Genomic DNA, 18,931 nt, shown 5'->3' on the forward strand with positions numbered 1-18,931 from the left:
CCAGATAACCAGGTCCCTCTACTGTCACAAAAAAAAAAAAAAAGAAAAAAAAAAAAAAATTAAGGACCCACTGTTGGACCTTTTGTTCACTTCAACAAATTCAATTTTCCACAACCCAAACCATCAGGGACAAAACCCAAAATGAGTCGAAGCCGCCAGTCCATCTGATCAGAAGAACCAATTGCAATATGGAGCTGACGCACGCACAGATCAGATTTACACTTGCAAAACTGCAGAGTGGCAGTTTGCAAAACAGAATGGCATCTGCAAAACTCATACAGCACAACACATTTCAAAGGCCTATTAACCATGACACTCGATATCTATTGTGGTTTATCATCAATATCCATAACATCAGATAAGACTTTTGAATAATCCTGAATAAAAATGCTACTGCTGATAAACTCATCTTCTCTGCCACTCTTTGATGAGTCATCCAAATGTCATGCAAAGGAAATATTCACTTCCTGATGCAAATGCAGATTAAACGCAATGAAATATGAGTCACATATACTGTTTCCCAGTAAAATGAATAAGTGTACAATAAAAAAAGAAATAGAATGAAAGTGACATACATTGTTTGGACCTGTTTCTGAGGTTAGCTGCCGCTAATGCAAAGTTGCAGATAAGGCCCCAAGTATGCTTTGTTTATTACTTTTGTTTATGTGTAGAGTGTGTGTGACATAGATATCCTCATCTACCTCTTCTTGGTAAGCTAATTAAAATGCTTGGTGGCAGCATCTTAGCTCAGGGATCACAATCCCAAAACATGACCATTGCTTGCTTCCTTTCTTGGAGAAATTCCTGGCTAGCAGTTTGGCAAACAGTGCCATTCCACCACTGATGGTGCAGACACAAGGTCTGTGTGGACACAAAGAGATGTTGGAGATGCAGCCTCTAGATCAGTGTGAGATGCAAGTGATCATATGTTCTGCCTCCAGGAGCGGGAGTGAAGCCCGAGAGGATGAAGGAGCTCTTGAACTGGGCCATCTCTGATGTCTATCCAGGAAAGGCAGGGGTCTGATTTGGGAGTTGGGCCGTAGGGAGTGTGCAATAGAGAGGCACATCAGGGATGTAATCTAGGTGGAATCAGGCCACACTAGATCTGGGTCCAATGATCACGTGCCACAGTGTATATTATATTATATATATATATATATATATATATATATATATATATATATATATATATATATATATATATATATATATATATATATATATATATATATATATATATATATATATATATATATATATATATATATATATATATTTGGAATGTTTTTGAAAGAAATTTCATCTGCTCATCAAGCCTGCATTTATTTGATCAAAAATACAGATTTTTTTATAAATATTGTGATATATTATTACAATTTAAAATGTGTTTTTCAATTTATTATACTTTAAATTATCATTTATTTCTCTGATGCAAAGCTGAATTTTCAGGATCGTTACTCCAGTCTTCAGTGTCACATGTGACATCCAGTCTATCACATGATCCTTCAGAAATCATTCCAATATTCTGATTTATTATGAGTGTTGGAAACAGATCTGCTGCCTAATATATTTGATGAATAAAAGGTTCAAAAGAACTGCATTTATTCAAAATAAAAACTTATTTCAAAATATTTTCAAATAATATAAATCTCCTTTACTATCAATTTTTATCCATTAAACACATCCTTGCTGAATACAATTTTTGGTTTATTTAAAAAAAAAGAAAAAAAGAATAAAAGACTGACCCCAAATTACTGACCAGTAGCCTCGTGTATAATGTTGTTACAAACGATTTATATTTTAAAAACATTTGCTTCTTTTTTTCTTTTTCTTTTTCTTTTTTTTTTACTTTTTATTAATCAAAGTATTATAAAAAAGTATCACCAAAAAAAAAAAAAAATTAAGCAGCAGAACTGTTTCCAACTTTGAAAATGATTCATCATATTAGAATGATTTCTGATTAATCATGTGACACTGAAGACTGGAGGAATGATACTGAAAATTCAGCTTTGTTTCACAGAAATAAATGATCATTTAAAGTATAATAAATTGAAAACCAATTATTTTAAATTGTAGTAATATATCACAAAAGTAAAAGTTGTTCTGTATTTTTTATCAAATAAATGCAGGCTTGATGAGCAGAAGAAACATCTTTCAAAAACATTACAAATAGTAGGCTAATGTGTCCAAACATTTGGCCTGTACGGTATGTATGTATATATATATATATATGTATATGTATATGTACGTATATATATTGACGTTGGAGGCAACATCAAGATCAAAAAATGTTCAGCTCTTCATATGATTTCTAGAAAGAGCAATCCCACAGATTACCAAAGAGCTGTCTGCGCCATGGCATTTCAAACAATGACAGGCTAATAGAACTGTGCTATTTTCAGCTTTGAGTGTTTAATGTGTTCATTTTATTCTAAATAAATGCATCTCGAAGGCCTGATGCCACATTCAATGTGTCTGTCATCATGCCACACTTATATTAAACATCCCGTATTTAATGTCAGACAGCACAGGATGTCTGTATTTATAAGAAATCTTGTATTAGCTACAGTATAATGGTTTCATCGACATGCAGTCTTTAAATGGCATGTAGCGCAATCACAGAATGTTTACAAGTATGTCTTACCTTCACTGGATGATCCAGACAAGTCAATAATGACATAGACCTTTCCCTCTGGCTCCAAGTCTATCTGTAAGGACAATCAAAAATGTTTTAGCAGCAGAGCAAAGGCACATCTTCAATAATCTTCACTAGCCTCTGTATTTAATGCAATGTTTTTAAGAGTCAACTTAATGCATGTGTTCTAGAGTAAACACATATTCTGAAAAAGCAGACTAGATCTTTATAGCAACAATGCTTTAAGACTTTTCTAATGTTGTCGTTCATGCAGTGTGTTATATAGCTATTTGTAAATGTAAATTGTCTGCAAATTTGTACAGTCGAATGTGCAAGGTAAATAAAGTCATTGTCTCCCAAAAGAAAGAATTGACTCTAAACTGCTGTTGTTTTGTATTTTTGAATCTCACTGCGTCAAGGTTTTACATCATACGGTTTAACATGCATTTGCATAATACCATCTGTGTTGTAAATTGTTTTCCCCCGAAACAACTTGACCAGCCCACAAACATTTTACTGACGACTGTTTCTCAAATCTCCGCGTTCAACGCAGGATTCACAAAATGCTTGCTCTTGAAAGGTGGGTCAGTACCCGGTTTATTTGGACCAGTTTGCTCCTCAGAATCACATCCTGTAGTATGAATAATTATCAATGTATATATATGTTCAACCGGTTGTACAAAACATGTAGTTTTGTGTTTTATATTGTACACTCACCTAAAGGATTATTAGGAACACCTGTTCAATTTCTCATTAATGCAATTATCTAATCAATATCTAATCACATGGCAGTTGCTTCAGTGTATTTAGGGGTGTGGTCCTGGTCAAGAAAATCTCCAAACTCCAAACTGAATGTCAGAATGGGAAAGAAAGGTGATTTAAGCAATTTTGAGTGTGGCATGGTTGTTAGAGCCAGACGGGTTGGTCTGAGTATTTCACAATCTACTCAGTTACTGGGATTTTTACGCACAACCATTTCTAGGGTTTACAAAAGATGGTGTGACAAGAGAAAAACATCCAATATGCGGCAGTCCTGTAGGCGAAAATGCCTTGTTGATGCTAGAGGTCAGAGGAGAATGGGCCGACTGATTCAAGCTGATAGAAGAGCAACTGGGTACCACTTATCTCCACAACATAGAGATTGACAGCAAGATTTGTTTTACAAACGTTAGTGATTTGCGTTAGTGCTGAGCTATCATATGCCCTGCTACAGTTCTCTCATTAGCACCGCAATGAATTAGAAATACACACATCAATTTGTTGATGGATATAGGGGCCTACACTTGACAATGCTGATGTGAGGAATTACAGTTGCAACAGCTCATTATGTATCGCAAACTGAATAGTACATTACTGAGAAACGTCCTGCTCAAGTCGTCCTTGCGCTTGAGGTTCAGGTTTAGTAACTAGTTCTTCCAAGGTTTCATCTTTCGTCTTTACAGTGTGTACAATCACTGAGCTTTAGTAAACCTCCAAACAAAGATGAAGTTCAGTTCAGCTTTTAGCTTCCAAAACATGTGCTGTACGATGTAGACCTATCACAACAGTCTGAGCTGTCTGGCCAATCAGAGCATGGTAGGCTCATGGAGAGACTGATTCATCTGTCGAGTTGTTTGAGAATCACTGAAAAATGTGGTGATGTGCAATGTATATTGTGACAAAATGAAGCTGTGTTTTGGTCTTTGATGCATGTAAGGATGTTGTAGGAAAAGTCTATACATGCCAAATTGTATATAAATATGTTTTATCAGTACATTACAACATTTCTTTAAAAAAATATATTAATTTAGGCTATAATGCTGTTATGTTAATGTTTTCTGATTAAAAATTGTTAAGATTAATAATTTTGTAAATGTGTGAATCAAGTGGATTTTCAAAAAGTCAAAAAGGTTCCGTCATGTACACACTCTCATGAAACTCAAACCCCATTTAAATGTTTCCTGTGGAACACACAATAAGATATTATCAAAATGTCAAAGCTGATTTTTTCCATACAACAAAAGTGCATTATTATCTAAATATCAAGTGAGCTGTCAAGATCAGAAGTATTTTGTTGAAAAAGATGTCCGTGTGCATACTATACATGTCTGTGATTTCACACTTCATCAGGTTTACACACCACCTGTGAAACCTTTATTTATCAGTAATGATACTAATGGAAATAAACAAGCACACATGGTCAAGATTAGCAGAATAAATGCTGAGTATGTGGCACCAGCAGAGGAAACAGCACTGTCTTGATGTGAACATGAGTCCTGTGAGGGTTGTGCTGAGGCTGAAATGACTGATATTAGGCCCAGTTCTCCTCTCAGCAGCTAATGACAGCATAACGGCTGTTCCATCAAAACCAGATTAAAGCAGGAAATGGAGGGAGGATGTGGGGATGAGTGGAGAGATTTGTACCTGCTATGAGAGTAGAGAGAGAGAGAGAGAGAGAGAGAGAGAGAGAGAGAGAGAGAGAGAGAGAGAGAGAGAGAGAGAGAGAGAGAGAGAGAGAGAGAGAGAGAGAGAGAGAGAGAGAGAGAGAGAGAGAGACAGTGAGGATGTGTGTGGGAGTTGGGTTAGAGGCGAGCCGTATCATGTTCATGCAGTCAACACAGGTTTTACACAGGATGCACCAGTGCAAAGAAAAAAACAAAACCTGTTGCAAGCACCCTCATAGACAAAATTCACACTCCAAACCAAAAGTGCCCATATCAATGTTCAGTTACAATAGCTGAGATTCACACAAATTCTCACGGCAAAACAGATTTCATGAGACAAAGCTGTTAATTAGTAGGCAGAATGTACATTACAGTTTGGGGACAGTAATAGTATATGAATGTCTTTGAAAGAAGCCTTCTTTACTTTACAGGGAGACAATAACAGTATAGTTAAACATAATAAAAGAAAGAAAGAAAGAAAGAAAGAAAGAAAGAAAGAAAGAAAGAAAGAAAGAAAGAAAGAAAGAAAGAAAGAAAGAAAGAAAGAAAGAAAGAAAGAAAGAAAGAAAGAAAGAAAGAAAACACATTTCTAAGCCCCCCACAACCCTACTGTCGTGTAAATTAATGTCCTGCCTTTTTCAGTTGGCCCTTCGTTACTGTTTATGTTCACATGTTGTTCATTGACTTTCCTCGTTATCTCTGTATATTTCCTCTGTTTATTGTTCTGTGTCGTCTTTATGTGGTTGCTATTTTTTAGTGTTATCTCCTGTGTATTTTAAAATATTGAATTAAAGACTGTTCTTTGTTAAATCCTTCTTTATGCGATTTATTCCAGCCACCGATTGTGACAGAGAGGGCATTTTCTAAATTTTCAGCATCATTCAGCGTCACATTTTTGTATCGATGTCGAACAGCTCTGCTTTATATTTGTGTGGAAAACACACTACAATTTCTTTAAAAATAACTTACTTTATACTAAATTTGTTCAAACTATTAATTCAATGATTCATTTGCATCATCAGTTTAAAAAAAAAATCAGAAACTGAAAATTAATAAAACATTTTAGTGAAAGGTATGTGACTAAACTTTGCTGTTTATGAACTCATTACTATTTTGATGCATGTAAGTGAAAATATGATTATTATTTTAACTAAATTGTTCTATACTTTACTTGTAGCATGTCATTTAACCACTTTGATTTCAATGGCTATACGGTAGATAAAATGGTTTCTCCGATTGGGCAGGGGAAAAAAATCAACCATTTTAGCCATTTCACAGCAAATAATACATTAAAATATTGGAAATAATCAACTGGAAATAATCACTGGAATCGCAAAAGACAGAGAATAAAAAAAGAAAAAAAATCTACAAAACCCCTTACAAAAGCAAGAAATGCTGATGAAAGTGGATCGGACAGAGAGCCAATCAGCAGTAGGGGGTGTGTCCGCTCATGATGAGGGAGGAGAGTGAGCAAGAGGGAGATTTGAAAAATCTGACGAGAATTCACTTTTCAAAAGAGAAAAAGGTCAGAGGGATATCGCTGGGGAAAAAAGGGTTATGATCAGGCAAGAGCTTTAGGCGTTGCACAGATAGTCGAGGCGCATTCCCGATCACAAAACTCTCCCCTCCACCGTGGCGTGAATAAATCACAATCCGAATGCATGAGTTTTAGGTTTTACCCTATGGTTTTATCACTGCGGTGGCCTGCACAAGTGCACATTTATTTTGACGGATTTCCATGTGTGAAACAGGCAAAGCGAAGGGCGCATGACATACGTCACGACCAAACGTTAGCGATTGGTTATGTCAGATCCAGAGTGGCTCAGGGCAGTTCTGGTAAGACCAGGCTAGGCTATGGCAGACTATAATGCAAATTTAGTGAATTTGGCCATCTGTCACAATCGGGTAACTTTCACTGTGTACACCTGGTGCGAATTAAGCCCCCTTAAACGAAAGCAATGCACATTGGATGTGACGAAACACAAAAGATTTTGGGAGGGGTAACCACATTTCAATAAGAAACAATATTGAGTCTATAGGACTATAAAGTTTAAAACTATTAAGTGCTTTATCAGCGGCTGTAACTGCCAACCTCACATCTATTAATGCGGTTCAACCATGGCTTACAAGCCTGCAGTTATCCGGCCTGCCTGGCTTGCTTGATGCACTGAACTGAAACGGGGAACATACAGGTGCAAAGCATTTGGCTAGGAGGGACAGGCGGATGGAGGGTTAAAATTACGCACTCTGATTGGCCGAAAGCTTTTCACTCCACTCCACTTACACGCTTTGACTCAGCGGCAGAATCAACGTCATAGATTGCACTGAAAAAATGGGGTTTGGGGGTAAAATGTGTATTATTTTGGCAAGGTTGCCTGCTAAAATTCGCACTCCTGAGTCTATATATCACATAATTGAGGTCGCTTTAACCCACGGACATGGATAACAACCCCTGGAAAAGAACACAGATTTGGCAACACAGTGCAGTTGAGTTCTGTTGACATTTGAAAAACTAACATTATGCGTCATTTTGTTGCTCTGATTGGTTTTAGTTCTAAGCAATAGAGTTCTTTCCTGGTTCGGTTGAAACACGCCCCATAATCAGAGCCCAAGGGAGCAGTATCAGACTCACTAGAATTGAGTTTGACCACGTCAGTCTATTCAATAACTTCAGCGGAAGAGAATGAAGTGGGGTCGTCCATACGATCTATGATAAAAACGTAAAAACATTTCAGTTTTAAGATTATTATCACATTTATTATCCTGCGCTTTTAATCTCGATTAGGTGCTGATGCATGTTCTACTCAGATTTTTTGTTTATTTTGTATGCTTGTTAATTTTGTATGTTTATTTTAATATGTTATTTTTGTAGTATTTGTACTATGCATTATTAGTATTATATTTCATTTCTTTGCACAGCACTTTGGGCAACTGTTGTTGCATTAAATTGGGCTTTATAAATAAAAAAAAAAAAAAATAAGACCATAAAAACCTCACGCATAAAACTCAAATAATCAAAATGTTTAAAGTAATTTTAAATGGAGTATGTAATGTCACGCCGCAGGACATTTCTGCTTCCCACAAGTATTTAATATCAACTTCCCAAAAGCTGTTTGCAGAATTAATGAATATTCAAATCAAACTTAAATTTTTCAAAGCATTATGTCTTTGAAAGCCCTGAGGCAGCTGTGGGGATTCTTCTCTCCTTACATGATGGAGGATGAATGAATTAGAATTGTACAAAATCCATACTAGAAGCTCTCCAGAACATTCACACAGTAGGTCACCGGTCTGTAGAATGCTTGCTATAGTGACATGTTTGTTATCCCAGATGACCTTGTGACCTTCTCCCTTCCTCCTACTTCCTGTGATGTCATGCCGAAGCTGATCTCTGAATGCTCTATGTCTTGCAGGTGCGACGACACACCAAATATAGCAGCTAGTTGTAGAAGAAAAGGGGAGTGAGTGAATGTTTAAGTCTGGAAATATTGTGTGTATGTTCTCCCACATATGTGTCTATGTGCACTCATGTACACGAGGGTGTGGGAGTAAATATTTGCATTAAGACCAGTCTGCAGTGTGCTGCTGAGTAAACGGGACATCTGCACATCACATTAATGAAGGTTGAGGAATTTGTTCATAAATAAGAAGCAACTGTTGACCTTTTTAGTTGCATCAAAGCTATACGTCATCAGATCAACATATATTATACGTTTCAATCAAAATTAAAGGGGTGATGAATTGAAGAATCAACTTTTGATAAATAAAAGGTCATGGTAATATAAGAATATGCTGTAATTTTGAGAGCTGAAAACTTCCTTGTTACTCAAAGAAAAGCTTTTATAGACACCAGGCTCAACAAACGGTCCTGTACTTCATACTGACGTCAGTGTGCGACAAAAAAGCTCTACAGCGCATCTAATCCAGTAGCCCCGCCCACCGACTCAAGGAGGGCTCGTGCTAGCTGGTCAACAACAATCTCATGCCGAGAAAGATTTTGATATTGCGCTATTCCAGGTTGTGGAAGAACAGTCGCTGCATAAGCTTCCTTCTGATCCTAATATTAGGAATGAGTGGTTGATCTTTATTTTTAATGACTTCTGTTCACTGCGGGATCATTTGTAAACAAATCTCCGGTCGATGCTGGATTTGGATCTGACAGGAGGAATGGTGCAACACACATATGTGAGTAAAACGTGTTTTTATATGTAATAGTATTGCATTGTTATAGATCGTTTTGCTTATGCGTACGTGTCTAACAGAGCATACATTTAGCACGCTGGACTCAAACACGTATGGGCCTGGGCTCGCAAGGCCTGGCAGGCCGATGAATCTCTTATTCTGTTTTTGTTCTGCTATTCTCGCTCACGAGTTGACATCTGAAGGGCGGCGCACACGCCGAACGTGTATGTGTGTGCATGCGGTTCGCGCTTATATCATCCAATCTTGTGGGCCATGTGACATATAAAAATAATAGTCCAATCAGTTGCGGGTCTATGAGAAATAAAACATTGTGTTTGTTTGATAAAGATGTTTACGAGCCCTGTGATCGAGAGAATCATTCTGGTTGTCGCTTCTTCCTCATTCTCTCCTCTCCTTCATGTGGACTGACAGCGGAGCTTAAGCTCATTAAATATGCAAATCTTATCCAATCCTAGCCGTGGGCGTTTACTTCCAAGTCTCCAGTGCAGCACGCCCATCAGAACCCAGCGTTTTGGAGACAGCCTCAAAACCAGTGTAGAAAATAGCCTATTATTTATTAGTTATGTTTTTGAATGTAAAAACCACACAAACGTCATTAGTTGACCTCTGGAAAAAAATTTAAAAAGCCAGTTCATGACACCTTTAAGGTATTTTTTAATTTTTTTATTAAGTATATATTTTTAAATGATTGTGCTGCTTTGTTTTTATTGGTTTAATCAGTTTCTACCAGTTTTTTTCTATGTCCTCAATGTCCCTATCCAACCTGTTTGAAGTCTTGAAAAAAATGGGTTCCTAAAAGGGATAGTTTACCCAAAAGAAAAACCCTCATCCTTTACTCACCCTCATGAGGTTTACGAATTGTACGACTTTCTTTCTTGAGAGACCCACAGTTTGTCTTCCATCACTGTTTAAACTGTGTCTTTACTGTTCTGTTTCTATACATTTATTCAATAATTCAATATTCATGTGAGGTTTGCTGTTTTAAATTTAACTCTAGTTCTTAATAATCTTGTGTATTATTTATTAATCATGGATTAACAAGAGTTCATTTTACAAAAATGGCATGTTCCAATTAGCAAGCAGGAAAATGTTTGCATCTCTTTCATGATTTTGTGATTTAAACCAGGTTATTGAAGCGCTGCTTGAGCGCATTGAAACGTTTGAACTGTATTAGTACACAGCAGTTCTAATTTTTAGACTATTGATGACCTGGTTTTATTTCTCTTAACTGTATTTATTTACACATTTTAAAGCATAACTGCTTTAATAAACACCTTTTTTGGGACTCTAACATTCCATTTTACAGCCGGTAGTATTTAAAAAAAAAAAAATGGTAAGCTTATATTTTACATTAAAAACTGTAAACTGATATTCCCAGAATTCGCCGTACTTCACAGAATTCCCTAAACTTCACAATTGAAGCAATTTTGTTTTAATAATTATGTATTGCTTAATACTTTTTATTATTAGCTATATGAATAATTTGGATCTTTTTTTTATTGTTGTTGTTTTTTACATTACAATGAAATTCAATGGGGTCAAATATAACAGTTATAAGTTATTCACTTATAATCTTATTGCCCAGTGAGCAGCTTTTGTTTGGCCTAAAAGAAAGGAAGTACGGAATAACATGACAGTGGATAAATGATGACAGTAATCCAGCATATAGCGGGGCACGTTAGTCAAGCTCACACCAGCTGACTGTCAGCTGATCACGTCTACCTATAGGAATATGATGTCTATTACAGCACATATTAGCTCATTTATTATCAGCTGCTATTGCCTTTCTCTGTAGCTGATATCCCTCCTCCATCCCCAGCTCTTCCTGTCGTCAGTCAGGGTTTGGCATTTCTGATTCCCCTTGAATCAGACTAAATTCCCTAATTTTGTACATTTAAAAATTGACATTAATGATATCTGCAATACATTGTTGCTTCTGTTCTGGTTACCCTAGGGGGGTTTATCGCTGTTCTCTTTCTCTGCTCTTATCCATGCTAGGCAGCATGTATGTGCAGGGAGTTCTTGCCCAGGACAGAACCATACCGCAAATCAATTTGACGATAGTGATCCTGACAGAAATCAAATGTTTAGCTGAACTAGCTGCTTAATTAACTGTACGTTTACTGTAACTTTGATTGTGGCTGTTTTTACCCAATTTGAGGTTTAATTTCCATCTATTTGGATGATCTTAATGTTTGCTCAACCAGAGATGTTTAACAGAGAAACCGTGCCAACTCCAGTCTGTCCAAGCTGCTGTAATGCATCAGAGAGGATCTGTGAGGTGGAGATGTGACATGTCTGTTTGACACCATCCAGATGTTCCCTTATTACATATACAGTATACAGTTAATATTTTTTAAGTAGTACACACATGTAAATCAGCTTATCACCTTTCTATCAACTTATTTCTGGCACACACAAACACACACACACACACACACACACACACACACACACACACACACACACACACACACACACACACAAAACCTCTATAGATGTAATGTTTTTCTAACTGTACAAACTGTATATTATTTCCCTAACACTGACCCTACCCATAAACCTACCCATCACAGAAACCTTTCTGCTAATTCTGTGTGATTTACAAGCTTGTTCCCTCATGAGGACCTCAATTTAGGTCCCCACGGTGACACAAGTCCCCATGAGTCTGTGCATTCAGGTTGAAATCCCTGGGGATAGAAAAACATGAACACACACATATAAAATGAAATGACTTGGCTTCAGCCGCTTTCATCTCATCCTCCTCCACATGGATTAGGTATATAAACCTAATCATTTATAAACCTATAATAATTTCTACATAGCAAAGAGACTGAAAAGAGACTTTTGAGACATTGGAACTTTTTCTTAAATCTCCTTTTCTATGAAATGGCACCAGTAATGTCATATGCTTCCTGTGGAGTTCCAGAAGTGTCTCAAATTTTGTTCAAATTTGCCAGATACCAAAGTCTGCTATCTAAAGTCAGAGATCTCATAATGTACTTTTCATTGTAATAGGTCTATACTTTTTTTGACATACTTATAGGACTTAAGTGCATCTTTATATATAGCTGCGTTTCCACCGCAGGAACTTTCTTCAGGAACTAAGGACTTTGGGGTGGTACTCGGTGTGCTTCGGCCGCAGGGACCAGGGTCTAAATGAAGTTTCGTGTACATATTTCACCCTCAAAAAAGGCCCTGTTCGCGAGGTAGAACTTTTTCAAAGTTCAGGAACTTTTGGGGGTGAGACTTGTGCGCTGAACATGCTGATTGGTAAAAAAGTTTTAAAAGTCTGTTGTGGTGCGTGCAGTAAGAGTTGTTTGCTATTCGAGCTTTATGTAAGCTCTATTAAGCTTTTATATGTGAAGGACGAAATCCAGCAGGAACTGGAAGGTCTGGCACAATCCTACGTCACCGGACTAATCTTCACAGTACTTTAGACCGCAATGGAAACACAGACAGCAACAGGTCTGAGGGAAAAACCTTTCCTGGGAAAAAGGCTCTGGGACAAATTGTTCCAGGTAATTTTGGTGGAAACGGGGTTTATAATTGTATAATTACAACTGTTTTAGAAATACGGTTCAAGTGTACTGCTGTATATAATTGGCAAGCATTATAAAATATTATATTGAATTATTGAATTATTATATTGAAACTTGTATGTAACACATTTAAATCTATTTGTAATTATTTTAAGTTGCAATTTAGTATATATAAAATATATTAACTTCAAATGCAATATTAATTAACATACTACAGTTAATATTATAATTAAGTACTTTACATGTGATTTTGTATTTTAGTCAATATATCAAAATAAGTGTACTTTAAAAGCACAACAAGATTATAAAACATTTTAAATGTACTTTAAGCTTAAGCTTACTTTAAAGATTAAGTAGTCTTTTATTTCGGTTATATTATATTATATGCATGCAAGTAGATTTTTTTATATATACATTTAAGATTTGAAGAACAATACACTGTCAAAAAAAAAAAAAGTGCACAATTGTTCCTTTTAAAGGGTTAGTTCACCCAAAAATAAAAATTATTTCATTAATGACTCACCCTCATGTCGTTCCACACCTGTAAGACCTCTGTTCATCCTCCGAACACAGTTTAAGATATTTTAGATTTAATCTGAGGGCTTTCTGTCCTTTGAATGTAAGTGTAGGTCCACTTGCTGTCCACGTCCAGAAGGTAATGAAAACATCATCAAAGCAGTCCATATGTGACATCAGTTGGTTAGTTAGACTCTTTTGAAGCATCGACAATACATTTTGGTCCAAAAATAACAAAAAATACGACTTTATCCAGCATTGTCTTCTCTTCCGTGTTCCTCAAATAAAGATTCAAACGGTCATGAATCATGATTCAAACTGCTGAAATCACGTGACATTAGCGAATCAATCTGCTGATTCATAACCGTTTGAATCTTTATTTGAGATTTGAAAACAAACGCAGAAGAGAAGACAATGCTGAATAAAGTCGTATTTTTTGTTATTTTTTGACCAAAATGTATTGTCGACGCTTCAAGAGTCTAACTAAACAACTGATGTTACATATGGACTACTTTGATGATGTTTTCATTATCTTCTGGACATGGAAGATAATGGGTCATTTTTGGGTGAACTACCCTTTAAGGTACAAGTGGCCATCACTGGGGTGGTACCCTTAAGGGCACATTTCTAAGGGTGCTTTCACATCTCTAGTTCGGTTCATTTGGTCCGAACCAAGGGCAAACAATTATACATTGTTGCATTTTTCAGCTTTTTTGGTTCCTTTTCACACCACACTGACTGCTTTGGTCCGAACCAGTTGAAATGAACCAAAACTCAGGCCTGTAACAACATCCACATCACTCAATGGCCATGGCGTATTTCCTAAACTGCTTTTCAATTGGTAAGAATTTACGTGTGGGAAAATTCCAACAGAAGAGGAAAAGCCGACAAACTACACAACTATGGAGAGACTACGCGGGCTGTTTTTTTCCCTGGCCATAATCTACTACATTATGTGTATTTACCACAGTATGCAAACAGTACATTTCTATAATGAAGCGCGGATGAGACTTGAAAACAACGTTCTAATGCACTGCAAACGGTGAGCGCACTTCAAGCGGAGGCGTGCATTAATTATTCTTAACTCTGACATGCTCATCTTCCGAAAATATTGCCAACGATCTATCAGGTAATAATGTCATGCACATAATGTCAGTGCAGCTGACTACGGCAGTTGGTTTAGTCCAAAAATGATCAGTACTTTTGCCGTTGGATCTGTTCGAGGTCGGATCACGTTTTCACCACAAACGAACCACTCCAGAGTTTGTTTGAAAGCGTAGCGAGACCAGCTCTTCAAAGAGGTTTTGGTACGCATGTTTGGTCCGCTTTTGGTGCGCACCAAGTGCGATTGCTGCTTTCACACCTGACCAAATGAACCGCACCAAAGAGGGAAACAAACTCTAGTACGATTCTACCGAACTAAATCAGGCAGGTGTGAAAGCACCCTAAGGCAGGGGCAAGTTTGGTCCTAGAGAGCTGTTGTCCAGAGTTTAGCTCCAAGTATAAAACTCATGGCTCCCAGCATGCATGTAGCATTAAGTATGTCACCATTGTTGAGATTCATGTGCTGATTCTTGATGTCTGTGTGCATCTAAACTTTTTCCCCCCTTAGAAAGCTTTTACAAAAATCAAAATTTAGAATGTCTGTGGCAAGAAAGTATTGCTGGTGGTGAACATGATTTATTAGTATATTTGTTCAGTGATGAGTTTAGTCAAACATTTTTTTTTCATGATAGATTTTGTTTATGGCTTCTTTTGTTTTAAACAATGTAACAAAAACAGACTAAGGACAAATTGTGTACCTTTAAAGGTACAGTTATACATTTTGTTCCCCAATGACAAAATTGTACCTCCACTGTACCTTGTTTCTGAGAGTGTATAAGTGTACATGTAATAAAATTAAGCACACTTCAATTTCAAAAGTGATTACAGTATCTCTCTCTCTCTCTCTCTCTCTCTCTCTCTCTCTCTCTCTCTCTCTCTCTCTCTCTCTCTCTCTCTCTCTCTCTCTCTCTCTCTCTCTCTCTCTCTCTCTCTCTCTCTCTCTCTCTCTCTCTCTCTCTCTCTCTCTCTCTCTCTGTGTACATGTGGACTGATAATGGACAACAGAAAAAAGAGGATGTTTATTTCCTCTATGTCAATCATTAATGAAGAGACAGCTGGAAGAACGGTCACTTTGGCCTTGACCCTAGACATGCAACCACTGACCATGTGTCAGACTCAATCTCTCGCCTCCAGCTCTCCGAACATTCATATTCAAGAATACATATCACACTTAAAAGTGAAGCATACATATATATAATGTTGATAAATGAAAGACAGGGAAACTAACAAACTATGAATGTATCACTGTTTTGTAGGGGTGTGCGATATATACATATATCACAATAATACAATAATATCATAATTGTTGTTAAAACAAACAAAACCATGCCTGGAGAGTCCATGGGTGCAATGTATAATGTCTAGTAGGTTATTCTATTAAAATGCAGTTACTGTAAAATTTCCCCCTTAAAAGTCAATTGCGATCTCGGTTCAAACACCCAAAAGATTGTATTCCTAAATGACAACGATTCCTCTGTGTCTATTAAATCTTTGACAAAATCACACCAGAGCATTCAGTGTAGGCACTGCCGCTGAGCCAGAGAGAGCAGTTGTCATGTATAGGTACAAAACCGCTTCACAGTCTTTTCAGCCACACAGTTTTGTTATTTCTGTGTTACAAATATTCAAATGAACACATAAGTACTGGGATAAAAGTTCAAAAACACGGATGTCTATGCTAGCAATTAAAATATAAACTTTTGAAAGAAGCTTAGCACTTTAAAGTGTTTCTTCAGTAGAACACACGAAAATTATCTTTTTGTGTGAGAAACCAAACAGTATTTATATAATTTTTTACCTCAAATACAATTCCTCCGTAAGTAAAAGTTGTAAAAACTGATTTTTACTTGAGTAAAAGTACAGAAGTATTTGGTTTCAAAAGTACTTAAATATCAAAACGTAAATTTCCTTTTTTATGTCAATGCTAGGGCTGGGCGATATGGCCCAAAAAAATATCACTATATAATTTTCCATATCAGTCGATATCGATAAATATCACGATAAATGTAAACTCTTTATTTCTTTAAAGTTTAAAGGCATATTTTTGCTCCTAAGTGAAAGATGTAGAAAACAGACAGATATCCTTTATTGTCAAAAACATGACAAACACAATTGTTCCAAACAGGTGAACAATTTATTGAAACTAAGGTAGATTTATTTATTAAAATCTTAATTGTGGTCAGCATTTTTTTACTCTACACTGTAAATCAATAATATCATTTGTTAATCGTGTAAGTAGTAAAACACTAAAAACACAAACGGGCAAAAAAAAAATTGGTGCACTGTGCATCTCTCTTTTTCTCTCTCTCTCTCTCTCTCACTCTCACTCTCACTCTCACTCACTCACACACACACACACACACACACACACACACACACACACACACACACACACACACACACACACACACACACACACACACACACACACACACAGACACACACACAGACACACACACCTCACCGACAGTGGGCTGGTCGCGAGAGAAGGGAAAGAGCAAAGTTCAGTATTTGTGGATCTTCAGTAAGGCTGTCTTGTGTATTTTATTCATTTTAAAGTCAGATGACTTTATTTCTCTTTTGATACAGGCGATGCTGAGCCATTAATACATTACCAAAGACAAACAATTATGATAGTGATGTACAAGTCCGATGTTTTAGTGATTATAGTTTGGTAGCAATAATAGCTACCAATATAACTAAGAAGGTAATACGCCTGTGTGTGAATGTAGTTAATGTAGAATTACCGATGTGTTGGGCTCAATATTATATGGAAGAACTTTGAAGAAGCAGGATAATTTAATAATTAAATCCTGTGTGGTGAACGTGAACTGATAAGCAGTCCACATACGTCGCTGTTTTATGTCGGATGGGATCGCCAAAATATCTCCGAACTAACTTGTCAACGATATCTGTGTCCTCTGAGCTGGTCGTGAGCTCTGAGTTTTCTTCATTATCGCTCATTTTTATCGCCCCACCTCACTCCGATCCTTGATATATCGTGATATATTGTGATATATCGTTGTCGTTTTATCACCCAGCCCTATTCAACGCATTATTGTTGTTAAATGCACACTATGCCATCATGGTTTAAGCCATCTCCTCTCGCCATCTGACATACTAGCATATGACTAACAAAGTAATTTAAATAGTAATAAAACTTGTATATAAGTTAAAAAGCTACTGTCACTTTAAAGGCCAAATGCAAAAATCCAATACACTGATACACATCTGATATTCTACAAATGTTTACCTTCACTTAAGACATAATCAACTTTGTTTATGTGAATACTTGACAAAATGAGCATTTTGACATCCGTCTTCTTCCATTTTGCTATAAACTATGAATCAGTGCTCAAAAATGTTTAGCAAATCATTGACCTTCACGTGACTAAGGGATGGCGAAAACTAAAAAATTTCTTGACCGACCACCGAGCCTCATTAGCCGGTTGAAACCGGTTAAGCGATTAGTTTAAAATATGCTGCGCTATTTGAATTAGCAAACGTGGCGCCGAGGAGCTTGTTTGTAATCGGAAACAAAGAAAATAAAAGGCATTTGTCTAGCGTTAGAAGCTCATTTGAAACATTGCTGCGGCTCGTTTAAGAAAATGACAGCTCCGTTGAGATGCCGCTTTAGTTCGAGGTAGTGCTAACAATAATAAAGAAAGATGATGATCAACATATTATGTGTTACCACTGAAATGTAGATGTATATTTCCAAATGTAAGCCCATCTTATGCGGAATGCACGCTTCATACTGTCGTCTGCCCTGGCTCTAACCTCGAGGGTTTTAGCCTGTTTACTTTTTGCAAACCTTGTGAGCGCGCAAACCCAAACGCTGTGACCTCGCGCCAAATGTTTTTTATTGGTTTATTAAGTACAAACAGGCCAGTTATGAAAAACTGAAGGTGAGGTATTTGTTCACTTCACACAAAAAGATTTTGGAATGAGATGGCTAACTGTAGTAGCGTTTAGTCCACTGTCTATAATACCCTAATTTAGGGATCACTTTTTTTTAACCGACAACCAACAACTTTGATCGGTTAACGTTGATACGGTCAACCATCGGTCAAGCGGTCATCGGTTAACATCCCTACACCTGACCCTAAGAGAGTGATTCCTGAAAGGCTTTCTGCAAAAACCCAAAGACCTTTTAAAGAAGAAAAAAATTATCCACTGACTTTAAAAGCTGCTACAGAAACAGCTTTCAACTTTGAGGACCTTGATAGAAGTGTAGTGGAGTAAAAAGTACGATATTTGTCTTTCAAATGTAGTGAAGTTAAAGTCATTAGTTTCCAGAAAAAAATAATACTCCAGTAAAGTAAATATACTCAAAAAGTGTACTTAAGTAAAGTACTCAAGTAAATGTACTTAGGTACTGTCCACCTCTGCCCATGAGGCCACGGGAGAGGATGAATGGTAGTGAAGTGATGCAACTGTCGCTTGTAGGTCACAGATAATGACAGCATGGTGAATGTTGTAGTACATACAGATTACATTCTAGAGAG

The 18,931-nt window shown here is 36.8% G+C and overlaps 1 protein-coding gene across 1 annotated transcript in view; it reads right to left on the bottom strand.

The window, feature by feature from the left end:
- Positions 1–18,931, bottom strand: part of prkceb (protein kinase C, epsilon b) — a 164,618-nt gene that overhangs the window by 120,323 nt on the left and 25,364 nt on the right. Inside the window, exon 2 of the mRNA XM_067421403.1 lies at positions 2,645–2,708. Coding sequence (XP_067277504.1) covers positions 2,645–2,708 — 64 coding nt within the window. The remainder of the gene's footprint in view (positions 1–2,644; positions 2,709–18,931) is intronic.

This window comes from Pseudorasbora parva, chromosome 17, assembly GCF_024679245.1.
Source record: "Pseudorasbora parva isolate DD20220531a chromosome 17, ASM2467924v1, whole genome shotgun sequence".
In the NCBI taxonomy this organism is placed as follows: domain Eukaryota; kingdom Metazoa; phylum Chordata; class Actinopteri; order Cypriniformes; family Gobionidae; genus Pseudorasbora; species Pseudorasbora parva.